Source organism: Chiroxiphia lanceolata, chromosome Z (assembly GCF_009829145.1).
Source record: "Chiroxiphia lanceolata isolate bChiLan1 chromosome Z, bChiLan1.pri, whole genome shotgun sequence".
In the NCBI taxonomy this organism is placed as follows: domain Eukaryota; kingdom Metazoa; phylum Chordata; class Aves; order Passeriformes; family Pipridae; genus Chiroxiphia; species Chiroxiphia lanceolata.
The window spans coordinates 62,282,352-62,304,152 of NC_045671.1; the positions used below are offsets into that span (position 1 = coordinate 62,282,352).

At 42.0% G+C, this 21,801-nt stretch overlaps 1 protein-coding gene across 1 annotated transcript in view; it reads left to right on the top strand.

Moving 5' to 3' along the window:
* The window catches only part of MUSK (muscle associated receptor tyrosine kinase), a 52,548-nt gene extending 37,833 nt beyond the window's left edge, over nucleotides 1–14,715 (top strand). The window contains exons 12-17 of the mRNA XM_032675637.1: nucleotides 2,691–2,779; nucleotides 3,117–3,276; nucleotides 4,508–4,697; nucleotides 5,035–5,226; nucleotides 11,502–11,650; nucleotides 13,739–14,715. Of these exons, the coding sequence (XP_032531528.1) occupies nucleotides 2,691–2,779; nucleotides 3,117–3,276; nucleotides 4,508–4,697; nucleotides 5,035–5,226; nucleotides 11,502–11,650; nucleotides 13,739–14,415 (1,457 nt within the window). The 3' untranslated portion in view covers nucleotides 14,416–14,715. The remainder of the gene's footprint in view (nucleotides 1–2,690; nucleotides 2,780–3,116; nucleotides 3,277–4,507; nucleotides 4,698–5,034; nucleotides 5,227–11,501; nucleotides 11,651–13,738) is intronic.
* Nucleotides 14,716–21,801: the final 7,086 nt, after the last annotated feature.

Here is a 21,801-nt window from a genome sequence, read left to right on the forward strand (position 1 = left end):
ACTTTTGAAGACGGTGGAAGTGGAATGGTGGTTTTAGGTGGTACATTCCACTTCAGCTGTTTCCTTTTCTCTCTACCAATTGCTTCTAGTTCTGCTTTACCCATATTTGGCATTTCTGATACTGCTGCTGAGGTTATCCTAGCCTTATATACTGCTACACACTGGGTTACCTATGTCAGGCTGGCCTTGCAAGACCTTAATACCCAAAAGGTCCCAGCACTTTCCTCAAATTATCTCTGAAGTCTGGCTCACTTTCCTCAAATTACCTCTGAATTCTGGCTGTTTCTCATCTGATCTCCCTATGACCAATGGTAAGACCAAGACATCTCCTGTGGTGCTGCTATGACTTCTGTTAGCCTCTCACCCTGCTGCTGGTCATGGCTGAAACACTCACATCTAGCTCTTCCACTGACACACAATTGCAGTTTCAAGCTCAGCCACTGAATTTGTCCCACTGGAAAAAAAGAAGAATCTCTCCATCAGTGCTACCCAGTGCCTACAGCCTTCAGGTGTAGTCATCCCCTCCCTGACGCAAGGACCTCAAGACAGCGGTGCCAGCCAATGAGTGGTGCATTTACGGGGTGGTTTCAGGCTCCCCTGAGATGTTTGCAACTTCAGGACATAGTTTGTGTGTCCTGTGTAAAGGCATGACCTTTCTGTTCAGCTTTTACAGCATTTTCCCAGAGTGGCATTGCACAGATGTGTGATATTCAGTCATGAATCAGGAAGACATAACAGTAACATTTTAGTAATATTGGCCCCTCTTTTTTACTTTAGAGCCTCTGCTATGTGCACAAGGGTTTGGGAAACATGAACCAAACTGTCTTCTAGCTTGCCATCAAATTATTTATTGTAATTCAGATGGACCACCTTTATTATTCTCCCCTGTTCTCATTGTAGCAAGATCATCTACGAAAGCATCTGCATTTTCCAGAGTACAAAGGACTCAGGGTTACTTCCTTAGTGGTGTTGTTAACCCTAAAACTCTCCACATTGATCCTCTAGGGTGTCACACTTACATTTATTTCAGATCTCTGCAGAAATCTTTTTCATGTTCATCATGAGGCATGTTCCAGGCATTGCTTTCTTTTCCTTTGAATGTGAGACGTAAAATTCTGGGCTCAGGCACACGAATATGTACCAGGGCAGCTTAAAAAGATTTTACACCTTTGCTGAGCTATGTCATGTGGGGGATGCTAGGTTGTTGCAGATGTGAGCCATAAATGTTATTTACATATCAGTAAAAGAAGTCCATTTTAGAGCATTTTACTTTGTATTTGTGATGGGGTTAAGTGCTCTTGTGAAGTCCACAGTCATTTCTATACTGGGGTGTTTGGATGTCTTGGGTTACAGAAACTTGATCCTTTGTTTAAGCTCACTCACCTGGAGCAAACTATTTAATGGTGGTTTTTCTACCTACTCATGTGTAGTGCCTAATGCCTGCTGAAACTTCAGAAAGCTAAGAGTCTATAACAAAATATAACTGCAATCCTGAGTGCAGTGGCTGATGCAAAAAGAAAAGAGCAGATAGTCATCATAGTGCATGGACTATGGTCCTCCTACAGGAGAAACAGAATAATCTGCAGGGATAAATTAAAACACACAGCCTTGCCTCAAATTTGGATGAAAACTAATAAAGAGTTTACATGATGCTGAAAAATATTTTCTTAAAAATCATTACTTTAGAACACATCAGTTTTCCTCTTGCTTTTCTTTTTTTCCTGAGCTGCAAGTTTATGACCATAATAGAAAATAAAATTATGACAACAGTATTTGCTGGCTTGTTAGTTTGTCCAACAAGGTTAACGATGCAGCGGACCCTAATGCATGCTGTCAATCAGAATGCTGGCCCCTGCTCAGCCAAGTTTACAAAAGATTATCTACCATGTGTTGAAGTGTGTAAGGCTGCATCTCCTATGCTGTCCTTCTGGTTCCTAGATTGTGCCAGCATGCATTAAACTCTCCTATGAAGACAGGTGGTGTCTACATTTATCCATATTTCTGCTTAATTTTTCTGCAGGTGGAACAAGCCTTGTGTATGGAAAGTGAACTACACATTCTTTATTAGAAAGAACATTGTTTTTATACTGATACTATTCTTTCAGATCATAGTTGCCTTCAGTGTGTGGTTTCCACATATGCTGGAAACCACAGGCTGTCTCCAAATATTCAAAGAGGACAAGCACTGTACAGAAACAGGAGAAGGGATGCCACCATGGGACTTTATGTATCCCAGCCCTCTGCTATCTACAAGAGGAACATGGGCATATTCCTGTTAGTAGTCCCCCTCTAAGAGTATAGGCTGTGAATCATGGAACTGGTGCTGCAATTTGTTTTCTGCCTTGGTTTGCATGGGTGGGTTCAGTGTGGTTCTGCCTGCACTTTCTGTGTGGAAGTGCTGTGCATGAGGTAGTCACAGCTCAACCATTACAGGCATATGGCCTATTTTCTCAATCTGAAAGAGCTCCTGTTCTGTCTTTGAAGTTTTACCAGATTTGATTTTATGCATTGAGCTCAAAATCCATTTAAATGTAAACAAGAGGCTAAGCAGTGCTGAGCCTGCAGTTGTCTTGTCCTGTTATGTGCTTTAGATCTGATGCTAATTGTCACATGCTCTAATGTAAGGACATGAAATTTATTCTTGTGAGTCCTTGATCCCATGTTTTCGTTGTTTTTTTTTCCCCTCCCAGGGACTTGCTACAGTGGCAATGGCCAGTTTTACCAGGGCTGGGCCAACATCACGGCCTCTGGCATTCCCTGCCAGAAGTGGAGTGATCAGGTGCGCACTGGTGTGACATCCACCAAATTGAGAGTTGTGTGCTCAAGGTCTGCTTTTCCAACATGTTTCCCAGAGCCAGGCAGCCCAGTCTCAGTGGAAGAGCTGAGCAGGGGACAGGTTGCCTTCATTCTTGAGTTCACTGGTGTTTCACAATCTCATCATGTTTCAATCTGCATGTTCCCCTTCCTGTGCCAAGATGCATTCTCTGTCATTCTGTCAGGCTATTTCAAGAAAAGTTCTGCCTGTCTTCATTCACTGTTTTATTTGCTTGTATTTTACTAATAACTGCATGAAAAATTATACTTAAACACTAATCCAATTTGCTTCCTCCCCCAAGGCTCCCCACTTGCACAGGAGGACTCCTCAGGTTTTTCCTGAGCTGTCTGATGCTGAGAATTACTGTCGCAACCCAGGAGGCGAGAATGAACGTCCCTGGTGCTACACAAAAGACCCAGCTGTGACCTGGGAATACTGCAGCGTGCCTCCCTGTGGAGATGGTAGGCAACTCAAATCTATGATTTCTGCCACTGTGGTTGTTTTGGGGCCACAAGAGGTGTTTGCATCCTGAGTATACCAACCTGTTCCTCCTTCTGGATTCAGCTAGTTCTGGGTCTCCTCAAAGATTCACTCAGCATTTTTGACCAGAAGGTATAATGTGCTCCTAAAGAGAGGAAAATGAAGACAGGCAAATTGAACACCTTACCCTAGATTATATAAATGCCAAAGGATGGCATAAAATTTCCTGTGGTATTCTGAAAAATGGATTTGCCACACTGTGTTTTGAAGGTAGGGTTTTGGGCTATTTTTCAAAGTTGTTTTATTTTGGGTGATTTTTTTTCAATAATATAAAAAACAATTGTAACTAAAAAAAATTTTTTTTCAAAAGATGGAAACATCTTTTCTCTCTGATGTTGAAACTAAATGTTTCTGTTATTTCTTGTCCAATCAACAGAATAATTTTTGAAAAATATTTTTTCCGAGATTCACAGTTTCTGGATCTCCGTGCTTGGAAATTAGACAATTCTTCTTGCACAGAGAACAGGGGTTTCATGGACATAAGTGAACACAGGTCATTTTCAGTTTAGCTGGCCTTAAAAAGAAGAGTTTAAATTTCTTTCTGTTCTCAATCACTGCATATACAGAGTACCATTTTCTAGAATGTCTCAGAAAGTACTCAGCAGGTAGTTATGTGATTTTTTCCCCTAAGGACAAAGCCAAGTGTGTTTTCCATATTTGCCCCATAAAGACACTGAGATGTAAATTGTTAGAGGCAAGAGGATATTTCAGGAAAGTATCACTGTGTACTTACTTGGTCTTACACTTCTCCCTACAGATTCCTTTTAGGACACATGATACATTGTGGTTCACATTGTAGACCATTGATCTTTCCCAGTGCAGACGTAACTATATTTGAATACTGTTGAGGCCATCAAATGTGATCTCCCGTCTGTAACTCTTGCAATCGTTCCATATCAAAACTGTGTTCCCAGTTGAATGAGCACCGCGTCTTGCTCTTTACCAGATCCTGGATTTTCACATTTGGCAAGCACAAGTGTGTTTTGGTTCCTGCAAGGCAGGCTTCCATAGTATCGTTCTCTCATGCAGTCATTTGGATGTATCTGTAGTGTCAGTAATTCCCGGGACATCAGGTTGACTCCATAAATTCCTCTTAGAGAAAGCTCTATAAACCAGCAGAGGCATAACCCTCTGATTTTGTTTGCATTACAGCATTGTTATCACTAGGAACAAGAAAACCAAATGGAGAGACTCTAAATCTCCCCCCTTCTCCTCCCTTTTCCCCTACGTACTCCATGACTGTCATCATCTCGATTATCTCCAGCTTTGCTCTGGTTGTGATCTTTGGCATTGTCACCCTGGTTTGCTGCCGTCACCGGAAGCAGTGGAAATCCAAAAAAAGGTAAAGCTTGAGAATTAATTCAATGCAAGAAATGATGCTTTGAAAGAGGGCTTGCCTATTTCTGAGAGCAAAATCCTGCAAATGCCTAGAAGGAGGGAGTAGCCCTCTCTTTGCCTGTGGCAGCCCAGTGCAAGTTCTGGCGAAGTCCTGTGCCAGAGATGAAGGTGGCCTGGTGACTGGGAACACGGCATGACACATTGCTGCAAGGCTCTTGCAGTAGCCCTGCTGTGCCTTCCTTTTCCGTCCTGGAAGAAATAAGCCCAGGAAGAGAGGCAGCTAATTATGTTCTGGTTGAAGGCTGTGCACACACCGACCGAAAACCACTCCCTTGTTTCAGAGAGTCCGAGACACCAACGCTCACCACTCTGCCCTCTGAACTACTTCTGGACCGGCTGCACCCCAACCCAATGTACCAGCGCATGCCCCTTCTCCTCAATCCGAAATTGCTTAGCCTGGAGTATCCCAGGAACAATATAGAATATGTGAGAGATATTGGGGAAGGAGCATTTGGGAGAGTCTTCCAAGCCAGGTAAGCAGTCTCTGTGTGAGTTCTCTTTATCTGGAGGTACATCTGAAAAATTGGCACTGGAAATCAGTCATTCATCCATTCTTTCACTCAAACCAAGATCAAATGCATGTGTACCAAATGGTACACTCAGGTTTGAATAATTGTTTCTGTTGTCCTCTGCTATCTGTTGATATTTGTTGAACTTTTGTCACAAATTACTCTTTTGTTCTATTCTCTAGTAGATGTAATGCTTCTCACACATACCAAAGTGTAGTGTAAAAGTTTAGCTAAATTTATCATCATCGTTTTTGCTGAGTATTGCCTGTGACATGTGACCTATTGTGAAATTTTTGCATTTCCCAGTATTTGCAAGTTGTGTGTGGTGACCTCCATTATAACACCAACACTGGACAGTAATTACCACAGAAGGCAATGTGTCATGCTACAGTTCAGTCCTAACCGAGTTTCACTTTGATTCAGTGACAAAGCCAAACCAAACCAAAAAATCCCCTAAAAACCAACCCAACCTAGGCCAATAGGGGTTTTTTTTGTGTGTGTCTATGGTGTCCCAATCTTAAGGGGAAAGGCAGACCTAAGATTTGTAGATGCTTGTGGCTGAAAGGAACAACAAAAGTCAGAGGGTCCACAAAAGCTTATAAATTTTTGTGAGTGAATTATGTACCTGGCATGGAAATTGGTATGTTATAGTCCCTAACCTTTTATATAAGCACACAGTAGATGGTTTTGAATAAAAGGGTAGTGTGAAAAGGAAGTGAGATAAAGAGATAGGGATTAAAGAGGGGAAGAGAGAAAGAAATGAAGAAAGGAAGAAAGAGACATCACCAGCCCTGACTCCAGCGTCATTTCAGCTGATGAGATGTTTAGGGTCTTAGGGTGCATGTGTACAGGCTTTTTAGGGTTACCTTTTTATAGACAAGTTTCCCTGCCCTGGAGATAAATTCCTTACTTTTATGCAAATGAATTAGCATGCACAGTCCGTTCTTCCAGAACTTCTTTCTTCTTCTTCTTTCTTCTTCTTTCTTCTGGAAATGGGTCAGAGAGCTTTGGGGGCCTTGGGTGGTCTTGATCCCACCCTACAGTCCATGTCTGCTTCTTGACCTCATTCCTATGCCAGTGCTGTATGGTGTTGTGCTTATCTCCAGGAGCCAGAACAAGGATGTTTGTCCCAGAAAAATGCTGTCCTAGCTCCATATGGCACCCTTCTCCAGCCACAACAGCTTGGTTGGCTCCATCTGGCTATTGTTGTTTGTGACATATAAATTAATCCTCTTATCTTCTTGTCTTCTAAAGTGTCCCCTTTAGTTATTCACTTTTCATTTTTGGAAGGTGCAGCTATTGTTACCTGTTTTAAATTTGAAGCATTAGTTGCAATTCCAGTTCTGTTAAGTCTCACGGGAGGTGAGACTGTGCACTTCTTGAAATGGGAAAAATCTTTAACTGACAAACCTAAAGATGAACCAAATCCTTCCTAGACTAAGGTGGATGGAAGGTGTCTTGGCAGTCTTGACAGAATCCATAATTTCTGCAGGACAATCTTTGGACTGGTTTCCTCATGACATCTCATCTCCAAATTCCTACAAGCAAGTGTAGAGACTGTCTAGTTTCATGCTTACTCAGGACAGTCCTTTACAGTTAACAAGTAGGGGATGTGGCTGATTTTGTAGCTGTATTTGCAGTAGTCTACAATGACCTCAAAAAAACCCAGGGAAATATCAGAATCCCACCATGGGTCAAGATGTGCCTGGTGAAACTGCTTCTGTTGACTTCAAAGGCCTCTCCTTGCAAAAAGCAGTTATAATGCAGATATTTTTAATGTTTATACTTATGCTGTTAGAGTATCTCCTAGGAAATGAGCTATGCTCAGGTTAAATGTGTTGCAGCTGGGAAAAAGTTTCAATAGCTGTGATGGATTTATTTTTCTAATGAAGGGATAAATTATTTCTAATGGAAGAAATGCAGGCATACTTTTGTTTAATACAGAGTGAGCTAAAAATAACAAAGTTCAAAGGGCATGCAGTGGGAAAGTCACAGATGCTTAGCCTGTGATTGATTGTTAGCCTGGATGGCTGAATGCATCTGAGCTTGAAACAAGAACAAAACTGTAGAAACTACACAACAGCTGTGGGGCACTGTGCGCCAGCTGGTGTAGGGGCACAGGGCAGCTCTTGTTCCAGCCTCAGCACAGTGCTCAGGGTGTCCTGCGATGCACCACCTTCCTGTTTGTGTGGCAGGAGACTTCATCATGCTGTGGTGTGCAAGCAGGGCAGGCGGTCTTCCTGCCAAGTGCCACTTTGGACCTGCATTGGGAGCTTTAATGTCATATAAGCACTGCTCAGACCTTTCTGAGCTGAAAATGACTCTCATGGACATCAAGCAGGACCTCTCAAAGGGCATTCAAATGTTGCTAAAGTGTTGGGTTAAGCAAATGCTAAAGTAGTGTAGGAACCTTTTATGTGGATTTCATCCACCCCAGAGCTGCAATTTCTTTTAATTAAATCTTTTTGTTATTGACGGTGGAAACTGACAGAAAAAGAGATGAAAAATAAAGCATCAGATGTTATCCAGCATTTGCCAAGTGGAGAGTACCATGTCCTGAGAAACCTCTGCTCTCTGTGGCTCAAGAAAGGAGCCACAGAAATATTGCTTCTCAAGAAATTCCTTATTTTTATTAGTGTTTCTATCAAAAGTTTTTCCAAGGCCTTATTTATTTTAATTCCTTATAATAAGCCACCGGCGTTTCTGTGCATCTCTGATGAATCAGTGCAGACTGCTGATCCAGTAGCACAAGCTGCGTATCCTTACAGGTTACTGAAGCTATCACAACTCAAATTGTTGCCTTCCCATCTCAGAAGGATAAAATGTACTTTCCTATGTCTGTTAAATGGTCATCTTGAGCTAAGTTTAGCAATACTCTTACTTCTCCTGCTCTCATGTTTCTCCCTCTCCTGTAAACACAGCTCTGCACACAGTGCCAGCAATGCCTTTGCCAGTTGGCTTGCTGTGAGTTCTGATTCAGTGTTTACTCACTCCTGGGTCAAGCAACATGTTAGGACAGGAAGTGTCTGGCTATCATTTACTAGCTTCTCCTGAAAGGCTGCTGTCTTCACCAGGAATGGCTTTGCACTGGAAAGGATGAGGAAGTAACCATGCTTAAAAAAAATTAAGGACCTAGCTCAGGTTGGTTCCAACTGGGTCCTGGACTCTGCGTCTGGGAGGACCACACTGGGTGCATAAGCCACCAGAACACCAGATTTACACAGTTCAATGCAGACCAGCATGCAAGTTTTCTTCCAGAGCTGGAGCTGTACTGTCCAGGCTAACACCGCAGGCCAGGATTGCCTAAAAGCCTGGATGTTGAGCTAGTAGGCTAGTAGACCTCCACTGCAAAGGCATAGCTCATTGTTCCTGCAAGAGACAAAGCAGGTCTCTAAGGTTGGATTTTCTTGGCAGAAGTCTCCTGGTATTCTCTCCATCTGTAAAGGGTGTTTCTTTGACCTGATGTCTCAAATATAGCTGAAAAACAGTGGGGATGTTAATTTAAAAAACAAACCAAACCAAAACAAAACACCAGAAAACCCATCAAAACAAACAAACAAAAACCCTCACAAAAACCCAACCAATGAACCAACCAAAAACCCCAAGAAAACAACATCAATAAAAACAAATAAAAAACCCCTCCAAAACCACCACCACCACCAAACCCCAATCAAACAAAAAAACCAACCGAAAAACAGAAAAAAAGAATGACAAAATGAGCCCCTACCAGTTCAGAGCACTCTCCTTTCCACATACAAATTTAACCAAAGGATAGGGAAAAGGTGGGTCTCCACCAGACTCAGTAGATGTTAATTGCATCATTTAATGATCTAACAGAAGTTACCCAGCTGTGCTGCCAAGGAAGATGTGGACAGGAGCCAACCTCAAATTCAGGTTCAAACTACTCATTTCTTTTCATGCTCTGGAAAGAAAACCTGATTTGGAACTTAAGCCAGGCACCCTCTGTAGGTAGGCTCGGGATGAAATTCCTAACTGCACCACTGGTTAGTTCTTTGAACGGTAGGTACCTAAAAGCAGATGCTGCCACTGGTGCATAAATCCATTGATGGTGAAGCAGTCAAGGACTGTGGCTATCCATCCTGTCCACAAACAGTGGACATTTCTCTCAGAATTTAATTAACTGCAAGAAAGGAAATTCAAGATAATTTCTTTGGTTGCTTCCCTAGTTTTAGAAGAAAATTAACCTATTTTTTCTCTAGAGGAGAATTTACCTATTTTTTAGAAAACACTTCACTTTCTGGACCTCTACCTGAATTCTCTTGGTGCAGAGGCAGCAGCTTCCCATTGATCTCCTGCAGATATGTCCCTATCTTTTTATTTGTGCAAAGACTGACTTTTGGGCACCAAATGGGCCAACTGTGATAGTGGTCTACCAAGAGTTCAGACAGTCTCTGTCTCTGCCAGATCAGTGTGAGTTTCCCAGGTCTGCTAAGAACTGGGCTGAATTAGCATGAGATACCAAGGGTGAAATTTTTTGCTGTTGCCTGAAGGCCAAATAAAAGACTTTGTGCAGCTTAATCTCACTTAGTTATATCTAGATTAGTTTACACTGCAGGATTCAGTGAAGTTGGTTGGGTGTACATAAGCCTGGGGTGAGTTTCTCTGTTCAAAGCACGCAAGACCAAACTGTGCCTGCCCCTGCTTTGGCACTGCACTGGGTCTGCTAGTCAGTGATGGGTGGTAATCTATGAGACTGTTTGGAAGAGATGAAAGCCCTTCTATTTTTACTGGACACTGCTGCCACCATGGGAAAAAAAAGGAAGACGTTTTGCCACAATGGAGGCAGTAGCAGACAAGTGTGGAGTCTGATCCTCTGCTCCGGCATGCCAGACCTTCTTGCCTGAGTTTTTCAGCTGTGATCAGCCACCTGTGAGATTCCTTTCTGAAGGGCCTCCTGCCATCCACTGACATTTGACATTTCCAGCATCCAAGTACAACTGTTGCAACTGCCATATGTCTGAAGTAAATGACAACGAAACTGGAAGTTTGCTTTGGAAATTGGTATCTCCTCTTGGTGCTACTGAGCAGTAAAACAACCTACCATTTGAGCAATGGGAGGGAAGTCGGGCTGGTGTAGTAACACGATACATAAATGGACATTATTTTCCATGGGCTCTTGCTAGCTACCTGTAAGGAAAATGTTTTATCTTCAGGGCCCCTGGGAAGAGTTTTCGTGGGCAACAAAATGTGCATTTGATGTTTGATTTGTGTTTGAAAAGTAGAAAGTTACTCTTCTTTGGCAACAGCTACACCTAAATCTTTGGCAAGCCCATCTAACTAATCTTGAGGGTGCAGTGACTTGTGGGTAAGAAAACAAGACTATGATTGCTCTAAGTCAGGAAGCTCTGTTTCCTATGAATTTGTGTTTATAAGCTCTAGCTGAAGATTCACCAGTATCACAACATGTGTGTATTTGCACATTACCTTGTTCTTCAGATAGGGCACAGATATGCTTTGTCCCTTCTGTCCTGTCACACATTTCCACAAAACTTGCAGGAGTATAACTATTTTCTATAGATATCAGCTGCACCACATTAAGTTCAGCTGAAATTAGCTAATGGGTTTATAACTTGTTGAATTACAGGGACAGATATGCCACACACACACACACACAAATGACAAAAGGCTGTTTTCCTTACAAAACCAGGGGGACATATTTACTGTAATTGTTACTTTCACTTTAATAGTAGATGGATGTACCAAAGTCACCATTATGCCAGGTAAGAGAAAGGAGACTATTTCATCAATGTCATATAAAATAGGTTTTTTTTAACTCTGGTAAGTTCAGTCATTACACCTCAAAAGTGAATTGCCTGGACTGAAGAGTCCATCCTGTCCTCTATAAATTTTAGGGTGTGACCTCCAACCTTGGGTGAGGTTGTTGCTTAACAGCCTGTTATTTATCTCTTTACCGGTCACAGCCATGAGTCTGTAAGCAGAAAGAATAGTAATCAAAAAAAGTTAAACTGGATTTAGTCCCCATTGAACCAAATGATATGTCTCTCTAATATGCAATGCAGACATGCCCAAATGGTGAGGGTGGTATTTAATATTCCTTTAGTTGGTGCTGGGGCCTTCCCCCTTATTTTTTTAAATTCTTTTCTTTTTCTTTTTTTTTTTTTTTCCTGTCAGTGCATCCTTTTGCATCAGAAACAGAACCTGCATTTAGAGTGTATGCATTCACCACTGATGCTTTCCTCTTTTTCGTCTCCTTGCAGGGCCCCAGGGTTGCTGCCCTATGAGCCTTTCACAATGGTGGCAGTAAAAATGTTGAAGGAGGAAGCATCTGCAGACATGCAGGCCGACTTTCAGAGGGAAGCAGCTCTCATGGCAGAGTTTGACAATCCAAATATTGTCAAGCTTTTAGGTATCTCAGTGAGGCACCCATGTGCAGGGTGCCACCTTCTGCAAATCTGCTGTGGGGTTATTGGGGGTGCAAGTGACTGGAGCTAAATGCAAGTGGTAGTGCTGGTCTATTTTTGAAAGAGAAAATTCCTCCTGCAAAGACCTGACGTTTTCTATGTGCCATTGTATGCTCTGCTGAATTGTCCACCAAAATGAGGCTCAAAATGTGGGTCTGATGCTGTTGTCTTAACAGGATGGTGCATCACATTAAACTCTCCTCATGGTGCATTTAGTATTCTGTTGGCGATCTTGCTGCCTAGCTCTGCTTCCACTTCAATAACATTGACACAGATGTCTTACAGTGAAGACATGAACTTCTTGGAGCTGTGATTTATTTTGTGGGTACTTAAAAAACACAGGCACCAGTCTTGTTAGCATTATGGGTCCCATACTGTTGTGATGTCTGAACATTCAACAGCATTAAAAAACAGAATTAAACAAATGAACAAAAAAAGCCAACCACAAAAATGGTTCTTTTCCCCTTCCCCTTTTCCTTCCCCTTCCCTTTCCCTTCTCATCTGAAAGGAACCTTGCTTTATTGTTTTCTTTTAGAAAGTCTTGATGTTGCAGCTTGGCAAATATGGCATTCTTCTGTGAAGAAAGCTGTGGACCAAATTTTCTTTCAGTAAATTGCCATTTTTGTTGGAAGTAGATGCTGCTGGCCACCTTCACCTGGCAATCCTGCTCTAAATTGTTGTATGCAGATCTCATACCTGTGAGCAAGTAGCTGAGATCTTAATTTATTTCAGTAATTTTGAATTAGATTTGAAATAGATAAACCACAGTTTTGGGAAATCTGGGTTGATACAGATAGTTAGGCTACAGAAAAAAGAAGTCACGAAATGCCTCAAACTCAAATAAACTTTGTGTTTATTGTCAACATGTTTTAGGTCAGGAAAGGGCAAAGGTACAGGAACAAACTAGTGTCACATTATGGGGCTGTGGAGAAAACAGCCACATTGTTGAAGACCGCTTAGATGGTAAATCTCTCACATACACTTCTCATGCTTGTCAGATCCTGATTTCATTGCATTGAAATGATATCTTCAAAGATATAAATGTTATGCTATCAGCCAGAATTTCAGATTTCAAAGTAAGTTGAATCACCAGTTGCTAAGTGATGGCCTTAAGAAAGCAAAACACATACATTTTAAATGTTGGCTTTTGCTCATTGGCAATTTAATGAGAGGTACATAAATATTTTTACCATATCACTGTATTCTCAGTAACGCTGTGGAAGTGTGGTCTTCTGCAGAAGCTAGCCTACCAATAAAGCTCATGTAAAACCAAGCATGTGCCCTTCAATGGGACTAGGTTCCGCATCTATCAAATATGGAAAATGTCTCCTTTCTGATGTCTGCTTTTTCTTTGTCTTTCTTTAATTTTTGAGTCTCTTTCATGCCAAAAGTAATTTCCACGACTGATATTTTTTCCATGAGCTATTTAAAAAAAAGAGAAAAATCCAGAAGAGGTTGTAGTGGAAGTTTCTTTGCATTTCACTGAATCCTTGAACATGCCTCTTGTGATTACTTTTGAAGTCTTTCTGCGTATGTAGTGCATCTATGTGTTAGTATTAGTACTAATTATAATAATTAGTACAAAAATGACAACAAATAAAAGAATTAAAAAATAACATGATTAGAACTATAAAGGTTACTTCCTGAAAATATGCCCTTTCAGTTGCACCTGGGAAGAGGAAATATTTCTGTTAATGCTAACTTAAGCACGATCTGGCTCTTAATTAAACATAGCTCCAAAAGTGTATATTTTTCCTGGGATGTCCAGACAAATCAGTCAAGTGCATGACTGGTTAACATTTTCCACAGAGCTCAGCATTAGACCCCTTGTGAAGGAGATTCAAAGAGAGAGCATGCATGATAGATGCATGCAGACTTGATGGTATTTGCATGGTTACCTTTTTTTCCCTGGCTCTTCATGCGCTGTTGAAAATCTCCCTTTTGTGTAAGCATTTTTGGAACTTTTGGGTTTTGCACAGCGAAACTCTCTTTGCTACCCAAGTGACCTGTGTGGTGTATCTATCCTCTTCCAGGTGTGTGTGCTGTTGGGAAACCGATGTGCCTGCTGTTTGAGTACATGGCCTACGGGGATCTAAATGAGTACCTGCGTGACCGCTCGCCTCGCAACCTCTGCAGCCTGGTACACAGCAGTCTGGACACAAGGATTCGCCTCCCCAACCCCTTGGCACTGTGCTGCACCAGCCAGCTCTGCATTGCCAAGCAGGTTGCTGCTGGCATGGCATACCTCTCTGAGCGCAAATTTGTGCACCGAGATTTGGCCACCAGGAACTGTCTGGTGGGGGAGAACATGGTGGTCAAAATTGCCGATTTTGGTCTTTCAAGGAACATGTATTCAGCTGACTATTACAAAGCGAACGAGAATGACGCCATCCCCATCCGCTGGATGCCCCCCGAGTCCATTTTCTACAACCGCTACACCACAGAGTCTGATGTGTGGGCCTATGGAGTGGTGCTGTGGGAGATCTTCTCCTATGGCATGCAGCCCTACTATGGGATGGCTCATGAAGAGGTCATCTACTATGTGAGGGATGGGAATGTCCTCTCCTGCCCAGACAACTGTCCCCTGGAGCTCTACAACCTGATGCGTCTCTGCTGGAGCAAGCTGCCTGCCGACCGGCCGAGCTTTGCTAGCATCCACCGCATCTTGGAGCGCATGTACGAGAGGGCTGTGGCCAACATGTCGGTCTGAGGGGTGTGTTTTCTTGCACTTCCTTCCTTGTCTCCTGTGTCAACCTATCCAGAGTGACTTGGACCAGCCCATGAGCTCCTGAGTGGTGGTGGCTTCACACAAACCCCACTTCAGAGGAAAAGAAACAGCTTGTTCCTCTACCAAGCAAGAGGTGGACTGCTTCCCCTTAGGCACATCCCTGGGTGGGACTGTACCTCCAAAACAACAGGGCTGACCTCTGGCCACCAAGCCAAGACTCCTTACGCTGGTGAAGGTGTACCTATATTAAGCATTTCCAGGAGCACAGAGTTCCCCAGGAAAGCCAACCAATGTTTCAATGGTGACACATTGAAACATAAGACATAAATGTCTTTCTACATTTATGCTCTTGGCTTTTGCCTTTTTCTTCCCTTCCTCATATGTTTTCAAGTATGGTTTAAAAAAAGATTGCAGAATTCAATCTTATTTTGGGGATATGTTTATTATTTTATTTTTGCATACTGTTTACTATTTTGTTTTTGCATACTTATCCTTTTCCAGAAAAAGGATGTTTCTGAAGCCATAGGCCCCTTTCTTCTTCCCTTTAGCTTTCACCTTCTAGCATGACAATAGCACTCATAGAGTCAAAACAGGAGCCTGCAGAACCACTGGCAGCCACCTGCATCTCATATTACTCAGATGGGCAAACTCCTGTCAAGCGTGAATCCTTCCATTTTCAAAAGTGGGAATCCACAGTGAGGTTCATTTAATCTTTGTTAAGGTCTCGCCCAAAAGCTTTTCTTAAGCATTACATCCCATCTTTCTTGCCTTCCTCTGCAGCAATGAGGCCATTTGATGCTAAGGGAGAAATTCATCCCAAAGACCTGGTCCTGCACCTCATATGTGTCTGATGTGTATTTATTTGCCTCTACAGGCAGTATGGTCCTCAATGTGTGAAAAGCGGGGAGCAATGCAGGCCCTCTTGCAGAAATGTGGCAGATTATGTTATTTCTCTCCTTTTCCTTTTCAGTCTTTGCCTTCTATTTGTGGTTTTCCTTTCCTGACAGCGGCACCTAAGCCGCACTACAATGTTTGCTGGCCACCCTTCCTTGTGCTACAGCTTAGAGGGACAGAAGTAAGGAAGGTGGACATCTGTCATTAATGGTCTTCAGACACAACCAGCCAGTTAGGAGAAGACGGGAAAAGTGGGAGTTCACACTGAAGTTTTACAGACTGTTCATCTGCAGGGCAAAGATGAGACTACTCAGTTACACATAGTCTGCAGCCAACCTCCAAACACCACATGTTGTTTCTTTGCTAAAAGTTCTCCAAATTGTAATTCATGCTTTAATGCCAGAGAAAATTGTATTCCTATGAGTACAGGTTTTACCTTTTAGCTCCTTGAGAAGTGAGGAGCAGTTGTCCCAGAGCCTCATTGCTGATACAAAATAAAGCCCAAGGGATGTGCATTATGACTGCAGAGCAGGAGCACCAGTGAATAAGAGTTCAGTGTGGCTTCTGTAAAGGGGACATGCTGTTTGAGTCTATCCAAAAAGCAGTGCAGAGCAGCCATCTCTGGGATTACCCGCAGTAGCCTTGGTTTCTGAAAGGTAAGCTTAACAATCTTTGCTAACTATTATTAGGAACAAAACTGGAAAGAATGTAGCCTCCTCTGCTGCTCTCCTGGTTGTTTCCTTCTTTTTTACCCCTTCTAAATAACCACATTCATGCTGGTTGTGGCCACAAGAGCATAAATTTAATGTTTTCAGACCACTGGTGTCAATTTCACGCAGAGCAAAGACTTTGCAAATACCCAAGACAGTGGGAAGAAAGAGGACATTTGGGCTGCAAAATACTGACGTGCTAAAAGAGCTTGGATGTCTGCACAGTGAGCAGAAAATGACCAGTCTTACTCATTTAGCAGTCCTACCATCATGCTACTGTGACACAACAGTTTACTGAGGTTTGGATGGTAAAAACAAATAATCTCGAAGACGCCTAAGCCCTAGGTTTAAATAAAATAGTACTGGAGTTCATTATGTAGCTCCTGTTGTCACAGTATGACCACCTCACAGTGCTCAGCATTAAATTCTGTTACGCTGTATTAGCTACCTTTCTGTCCTCCCCAGTCTGAGGAGGAAGGAGTGAGGAGGCAGGTCTGGAAGAATGGGGGATGAGTGGCATCCCCAGCTGAGTGGAGGTGCCTGCAGCATCTGCTGAGCTGAGACCTAGTTTGCAGCCCAGCATCTGCTCCATCTCTGTAAGGAAGGATGCACATTAGAGATCCTTTCAGTGCTTGAGACGAGCAGGCATTCAGTCACTCTCTTTAGGGAGGGCAAGGTCAGATCTTGTGTGTGGGACATGGTGTGAGTCCAGGTACCCAGGACCTCCTCTTGATCTGGAATGATTCTTGCACTAAGCAAAGGGCATGGTAACAGGTTGCAAAACCTACACCACGTGCTAATGTATACAAATACAGCCTTCTGCAGTATGGAGGACAGCCTGCCTTTCTGCCTTCTACAATCCCAGTGCTGACTTCAATCATTCACTCTCCATTTCTCCCAGTGAGAGGACTTTGAAACCACAATCACAGTCGTCTTCTTGTTAGGTTCTGTAATGTCACATGCTTGGAAGTTTCCCTCACCTTCTTTGTAAAAAAAGGACTCACACAAATGTGGAAGGATAGTCCTTTTCATCACATTTTCCTAAGCCCAAACCCTCATCTCAGTGATCCCATATTCAGAACAACAGTGGCAAATTTGGTTTTCCTCATCCAGCATTCCAGTTTTTGCATTATAAGCAGGCACAGAAGTGTGTGATAGTCAGTGACTGCAGGTCAGGATGGAAAATGCTCCCTGCGTTGCAAGCACAAAGAGATCATTTCAAGACAGAGTCTGAGAGGCTCTCAGCAACATGCTTTCCAAGGATGGTAACTGTTTCTGCGTGCAAATCCAGCAGGAGGGTTTAGCACCTAAATGGTGGTGTCCTTTGAGGATTAAATGATAGGCAGAACTTCTGCTGCCTTGGCATGTAGCTAGATTTTACTGTTTCTTCCTGCTGTACATTTTTTAGCTTGCTAAAAGCTGGAGGTTGAACTGCTTTCATGATATGTCCTCTTTCACAAATATTTTTTCTTCTCCTTTTGTTTAAGACTTCTGCTGTCTTCATTCTGTGTTATACAGTGTGCTACTTCTTCCAGACTTTCTGTACCACTATCACATAACACAAATAATTTTGAATGGGAGTAAACAAAGGGATTATGGGAGAGTAGAAGAGAAAGGAAAATCTGTTACTCAAACAGTTGTTTGGAAGCAAAAATATTTTGCTTCTATAATTTAGATTTATAATTCATGCAGATAAAGAGAATGAACCAAATATGGACATTTTTGTGTTAATTCTTGAACATGCTTGTGCTGCAGCATAAAGCACTTTTCTACATCTAGCCCTGCCAGGACTGGCCCAAAAAATATGAAATGCTTCATGAATTTGCGTGTTACTCTTGTACAAGGGCCATGCCAACATACTAATTTAAAATGAACATTTTTGGTGCTTCGATTCCCATTCTCACTGATGCCAGAGGGAGCCTTGCAACCAGTGGCACTTGATGAGAACCCCAAGAAGAAGAGGATTTGCAGCCCATTTGAGGTACCCATTTCCTCTGCAAGTGTGTTTGCAGCACATACATATATACAGCTTGTCTCATTTCCCCAAGGGTACATACTAGTTACTATTCTGTAATTGTATGTTATACATTTTATGAATAATTGCTTTGAAAGATGTCCCCAGCAGAGATGAACATTTCTCATCTCAACTTGTGTAACTCATGTGTGCAATATTTTATAAAATAAATAGGTATCAAAAAGGATAATACTAATTCTGTTCTCTCTGTTCTCTACCTCCTTCAGCATGTTTTTGTTTTGCTTTGTTTTGTTTTCTGAAAATGGATGCATTTAATTTTATTAAAATATCCTTATTATAGCTTTACTATCACAGTGGTTACACTTCAGACAATTGCAGTAATAAATCAACTTCTGTGTGCTCAAAGGCATGATGTTTTGATGGGTTAAATTGTGTGCTGTAGGAACACATTAAGAGACTTCACATTCTGAGAAGCCTGATCAAGGGAGAAAGGGAAAGGAGGACGTTTCTACAGCAATGTGAGTTGGAGTCCCTTGACTACTTTCCGTATGTGAAAGATGTCTCACGTAGGTGGGAATGACATATGCTTCCCTCCCAATATCTGCTGATATTTGTGCCTGGATTCTGATCTTGCACCTAGATGTGCAGGGAATTAAAATGTGATATAAAGACAAAAGGGAATTGAGTTTGTTCTCTGTAGAAAACAGCTAAGAAGAGTTTCCTACTGATGGGTTTATTGAAAAGGTATATTCTGCAAGTGATTCAAACATGAACTCACTCACTAAGCCTACGGGAATTCTAAATATTTTAAAATTAATTGTAGATATTTAACAATCAGAAATGGAGAATAAAACCAAAGTTTCCAACTACAATTAGCCAGGCAAACCATGAAGTAGTCTTCCTTTTTTTCTTTTTCCAAATACATTATGAAGTGTTTTCTGCAAATCTTCTTACTAGAAATCCTAGAAAAAAAGTGTTTTGTAAATTTTGTCCTCACTGAGAAAGTCAATACTTAACCAGGAAAAGAGTTACTTCTTCACCCTTTCAATCATATTGAATGACATTAGAAGGGTTGACTGCTACATGCCAAGCTTTTTCAAGGTACAAGGAGAAGTGGTACTCTCATTTCCCCTTAGAAAATGAAGTGGTTTTTGAGTCTGTAGAGAAACATTTTTTTAGCCTGGCTAACAGTTTGATCCTATGATAGAACCTGTTGTCTTCAGCAGTACAATCTCTGCCAGGCTTCCCTCCCTCGTAACCCCCTCTAAGGTCACCTAAACCTGACAGCACAAGTGGACTCAGTGCCATGAGTCACCCTGAATATTTTGGGTAATTCAGTGGTAGTATCAGCTGTCCTGCATGAAGCAATGAGAGTAATATGTGGCTGGGGAGAGCAGAAGCATATAATAGATAATTTAATTTTCTTTGGCTTTTATTTGTGATTTTGTGAATGCATATCCTTATGTTTGTGTATATGTGTATAGGAACAGGTAGGGTGAGGAAGCATGCTTTGTGCAGAGGATGAAAGAGGTTTCAGTCAGCCTTTCAGTCAGCAAATTCCTCATCTTTCAAAACATTCAATGATTTCCAGTCAGTTTAAAATTTCTCATCTTCAGCTGGATGTAAATCTCACTTCCTCAAAGGAAATTTGAGGTCCTAAGAGGCCTTTAGGAAGTTTACAGTGATGTCGGAGTTGCTGCCCCTCTCAGTTGCTGGTATGGAGATCTGAAGTAATGTGAAGCAGTTTTTCATATTTCATAAAGAAATCTGAGGCTTCCAGTAGTATTCAAATACAGGACTAGGATATTTTTCTTATTAACAAGAATTAAAAAAAGAGAGAAAAAATCCTATTAATTTACCAACTCCACCAAAGACAGAACCTGTTGTAATGATATCACGGATATTTTACAAGTTTCTCAATCTTAGGAGAGAAATTATGCACTCATTCACTGAAAAATCTTTAGAAACTCCCTTTTTAATATAGTCTTTCTGTATGTAACCAAGAGCATTCCCTAGAGGCATTTCTCCATATTATGGTACAGAGGTAACTGTGAAAAGGGTAATATCTGAGAAGTTCAAAGCTGCCCTTAAAACCAGTACCTACAGTTTTCTTCAGTGCAGGAGGTCATAGCCCTTAGCCAAGGTCATACTTTATACCACTAACATATTTCTGTGCTAACCCAGCATTTTGTAATGTCCCACAAATTTGGTATTAAGTAAACAAGAATTCCATCAGCAACTGATAGACAGAATGTTTTATGACAGATTAGGACCATCATGTTATCAATTAATTGATTGATTATATTTACTGAAGAAATACTTTTCTTCTGTCTGCTGGGATGCTTTAAATCTCGTGCCATTTGTAGGCCAGTGTGTTTACTTTGACTCTGAGATAACCACACTATACATTTCTACTGGGCATGAGTGAACACCCTCAGACACTTGTATGTTTATCTGCCCTACCCCATGGCTCTTATGTAAAAGAGATGTTACAGTTTGGGAGTTTGTATAGGCTAGCAAACTACTATGTAAACAAACAACTTAATGGAAAAGGGGATCTGTGCAGAAATGACGAGTGCCAGATGAATGAATGGGGGTTATTCACCCCATGGATGTTGAGCTCATGCCGTGCTAAATTTAACTTCTTATTTAAAGTGGTGCTAACTTCATAGTAGTGACACTGAAGAACAGGAGGGCTTTGGTTATTATGAAGATGGGGAACTTCCTGTGTCTGGTTGGGAGAAGATGGAGTAACACAGAATCACTGCATGGAAAGTGCAGCAAGGAGAGGGTCATTCCCCAACAGAGATATATGCCGCTTTCCTGGGGGATGTAATACCAGGCAGACTCAGTCCCATGTTGAAGTCCCTCAGACTTTATTGGGATTTACTTGCAGTGCCTTTGTTATTTTTTCTTCTGTTCTGGAACTAACCTTCTCCCTTAGTACTCCAAGACCATGAACTCCCCATACCTTATGCTCTTCTCAAGGCAAGCAGCATGACAACCCTGCTCCCCTTCCTTTCCTCCCAGTACTGCACCGCTTTCATCTGACCAGAGTCCAGACCAGTGCCTCTCTGTGGAGCAGGGCAGCACCAACAAACATGACGCATGTTTCCACGACTCTTACAGTGGTGAAGAGGTGTTGGCTGTGTGCCCCTTGCACAGATCAGCGCTATCCCTACCTGTGGTGGGTACCTGACCTGCAATACAGGCTAGGAGGCTGCATCTTGTTTAGAAAGAGCTCCTGGAGAGTAGTGTACAAAATGTTCACATCAAAACCTCCAACAATGAAAGGCCACCTGGGTTTGGGTGTCATTACCCGCCTTGATGAGTTTTGTTAAGAGGATCTGCATGCCGCTAGGCTGCTGCTCGGCTACATTTCAAGAGAAACTGCTCTGATTTATAGCTTGGTGTCAGTAGCACGTCTCAGTCCAACAGCCGTGGACTGGCAGGGGAATGGACAAGATGACTTGGTAACGGTATGTCTTACATGTGAGATCTTCAAGTCAACAGTAAAGCATGCTAATGATCTGTCCTCTCATTAATCTCAGATGTGAAAAATTGTGAAATACTGTCTGGGTACCAGGTGGCACCTGTCTAGAGAAAGCATTAAAATTTTTGGCCAATCTATTTTAATGTGTAACGCACCACATACAAACACAACACTATGATACTTATACACTGTGCTGAGGATTGTTGTCTCTTTTGCGAAGAGCATGCACTATTACCTTGAGTGCACAAGACAAGCCAGGATTTGGCTTGCATGAGATAAATCCTGTCAATGAGAGG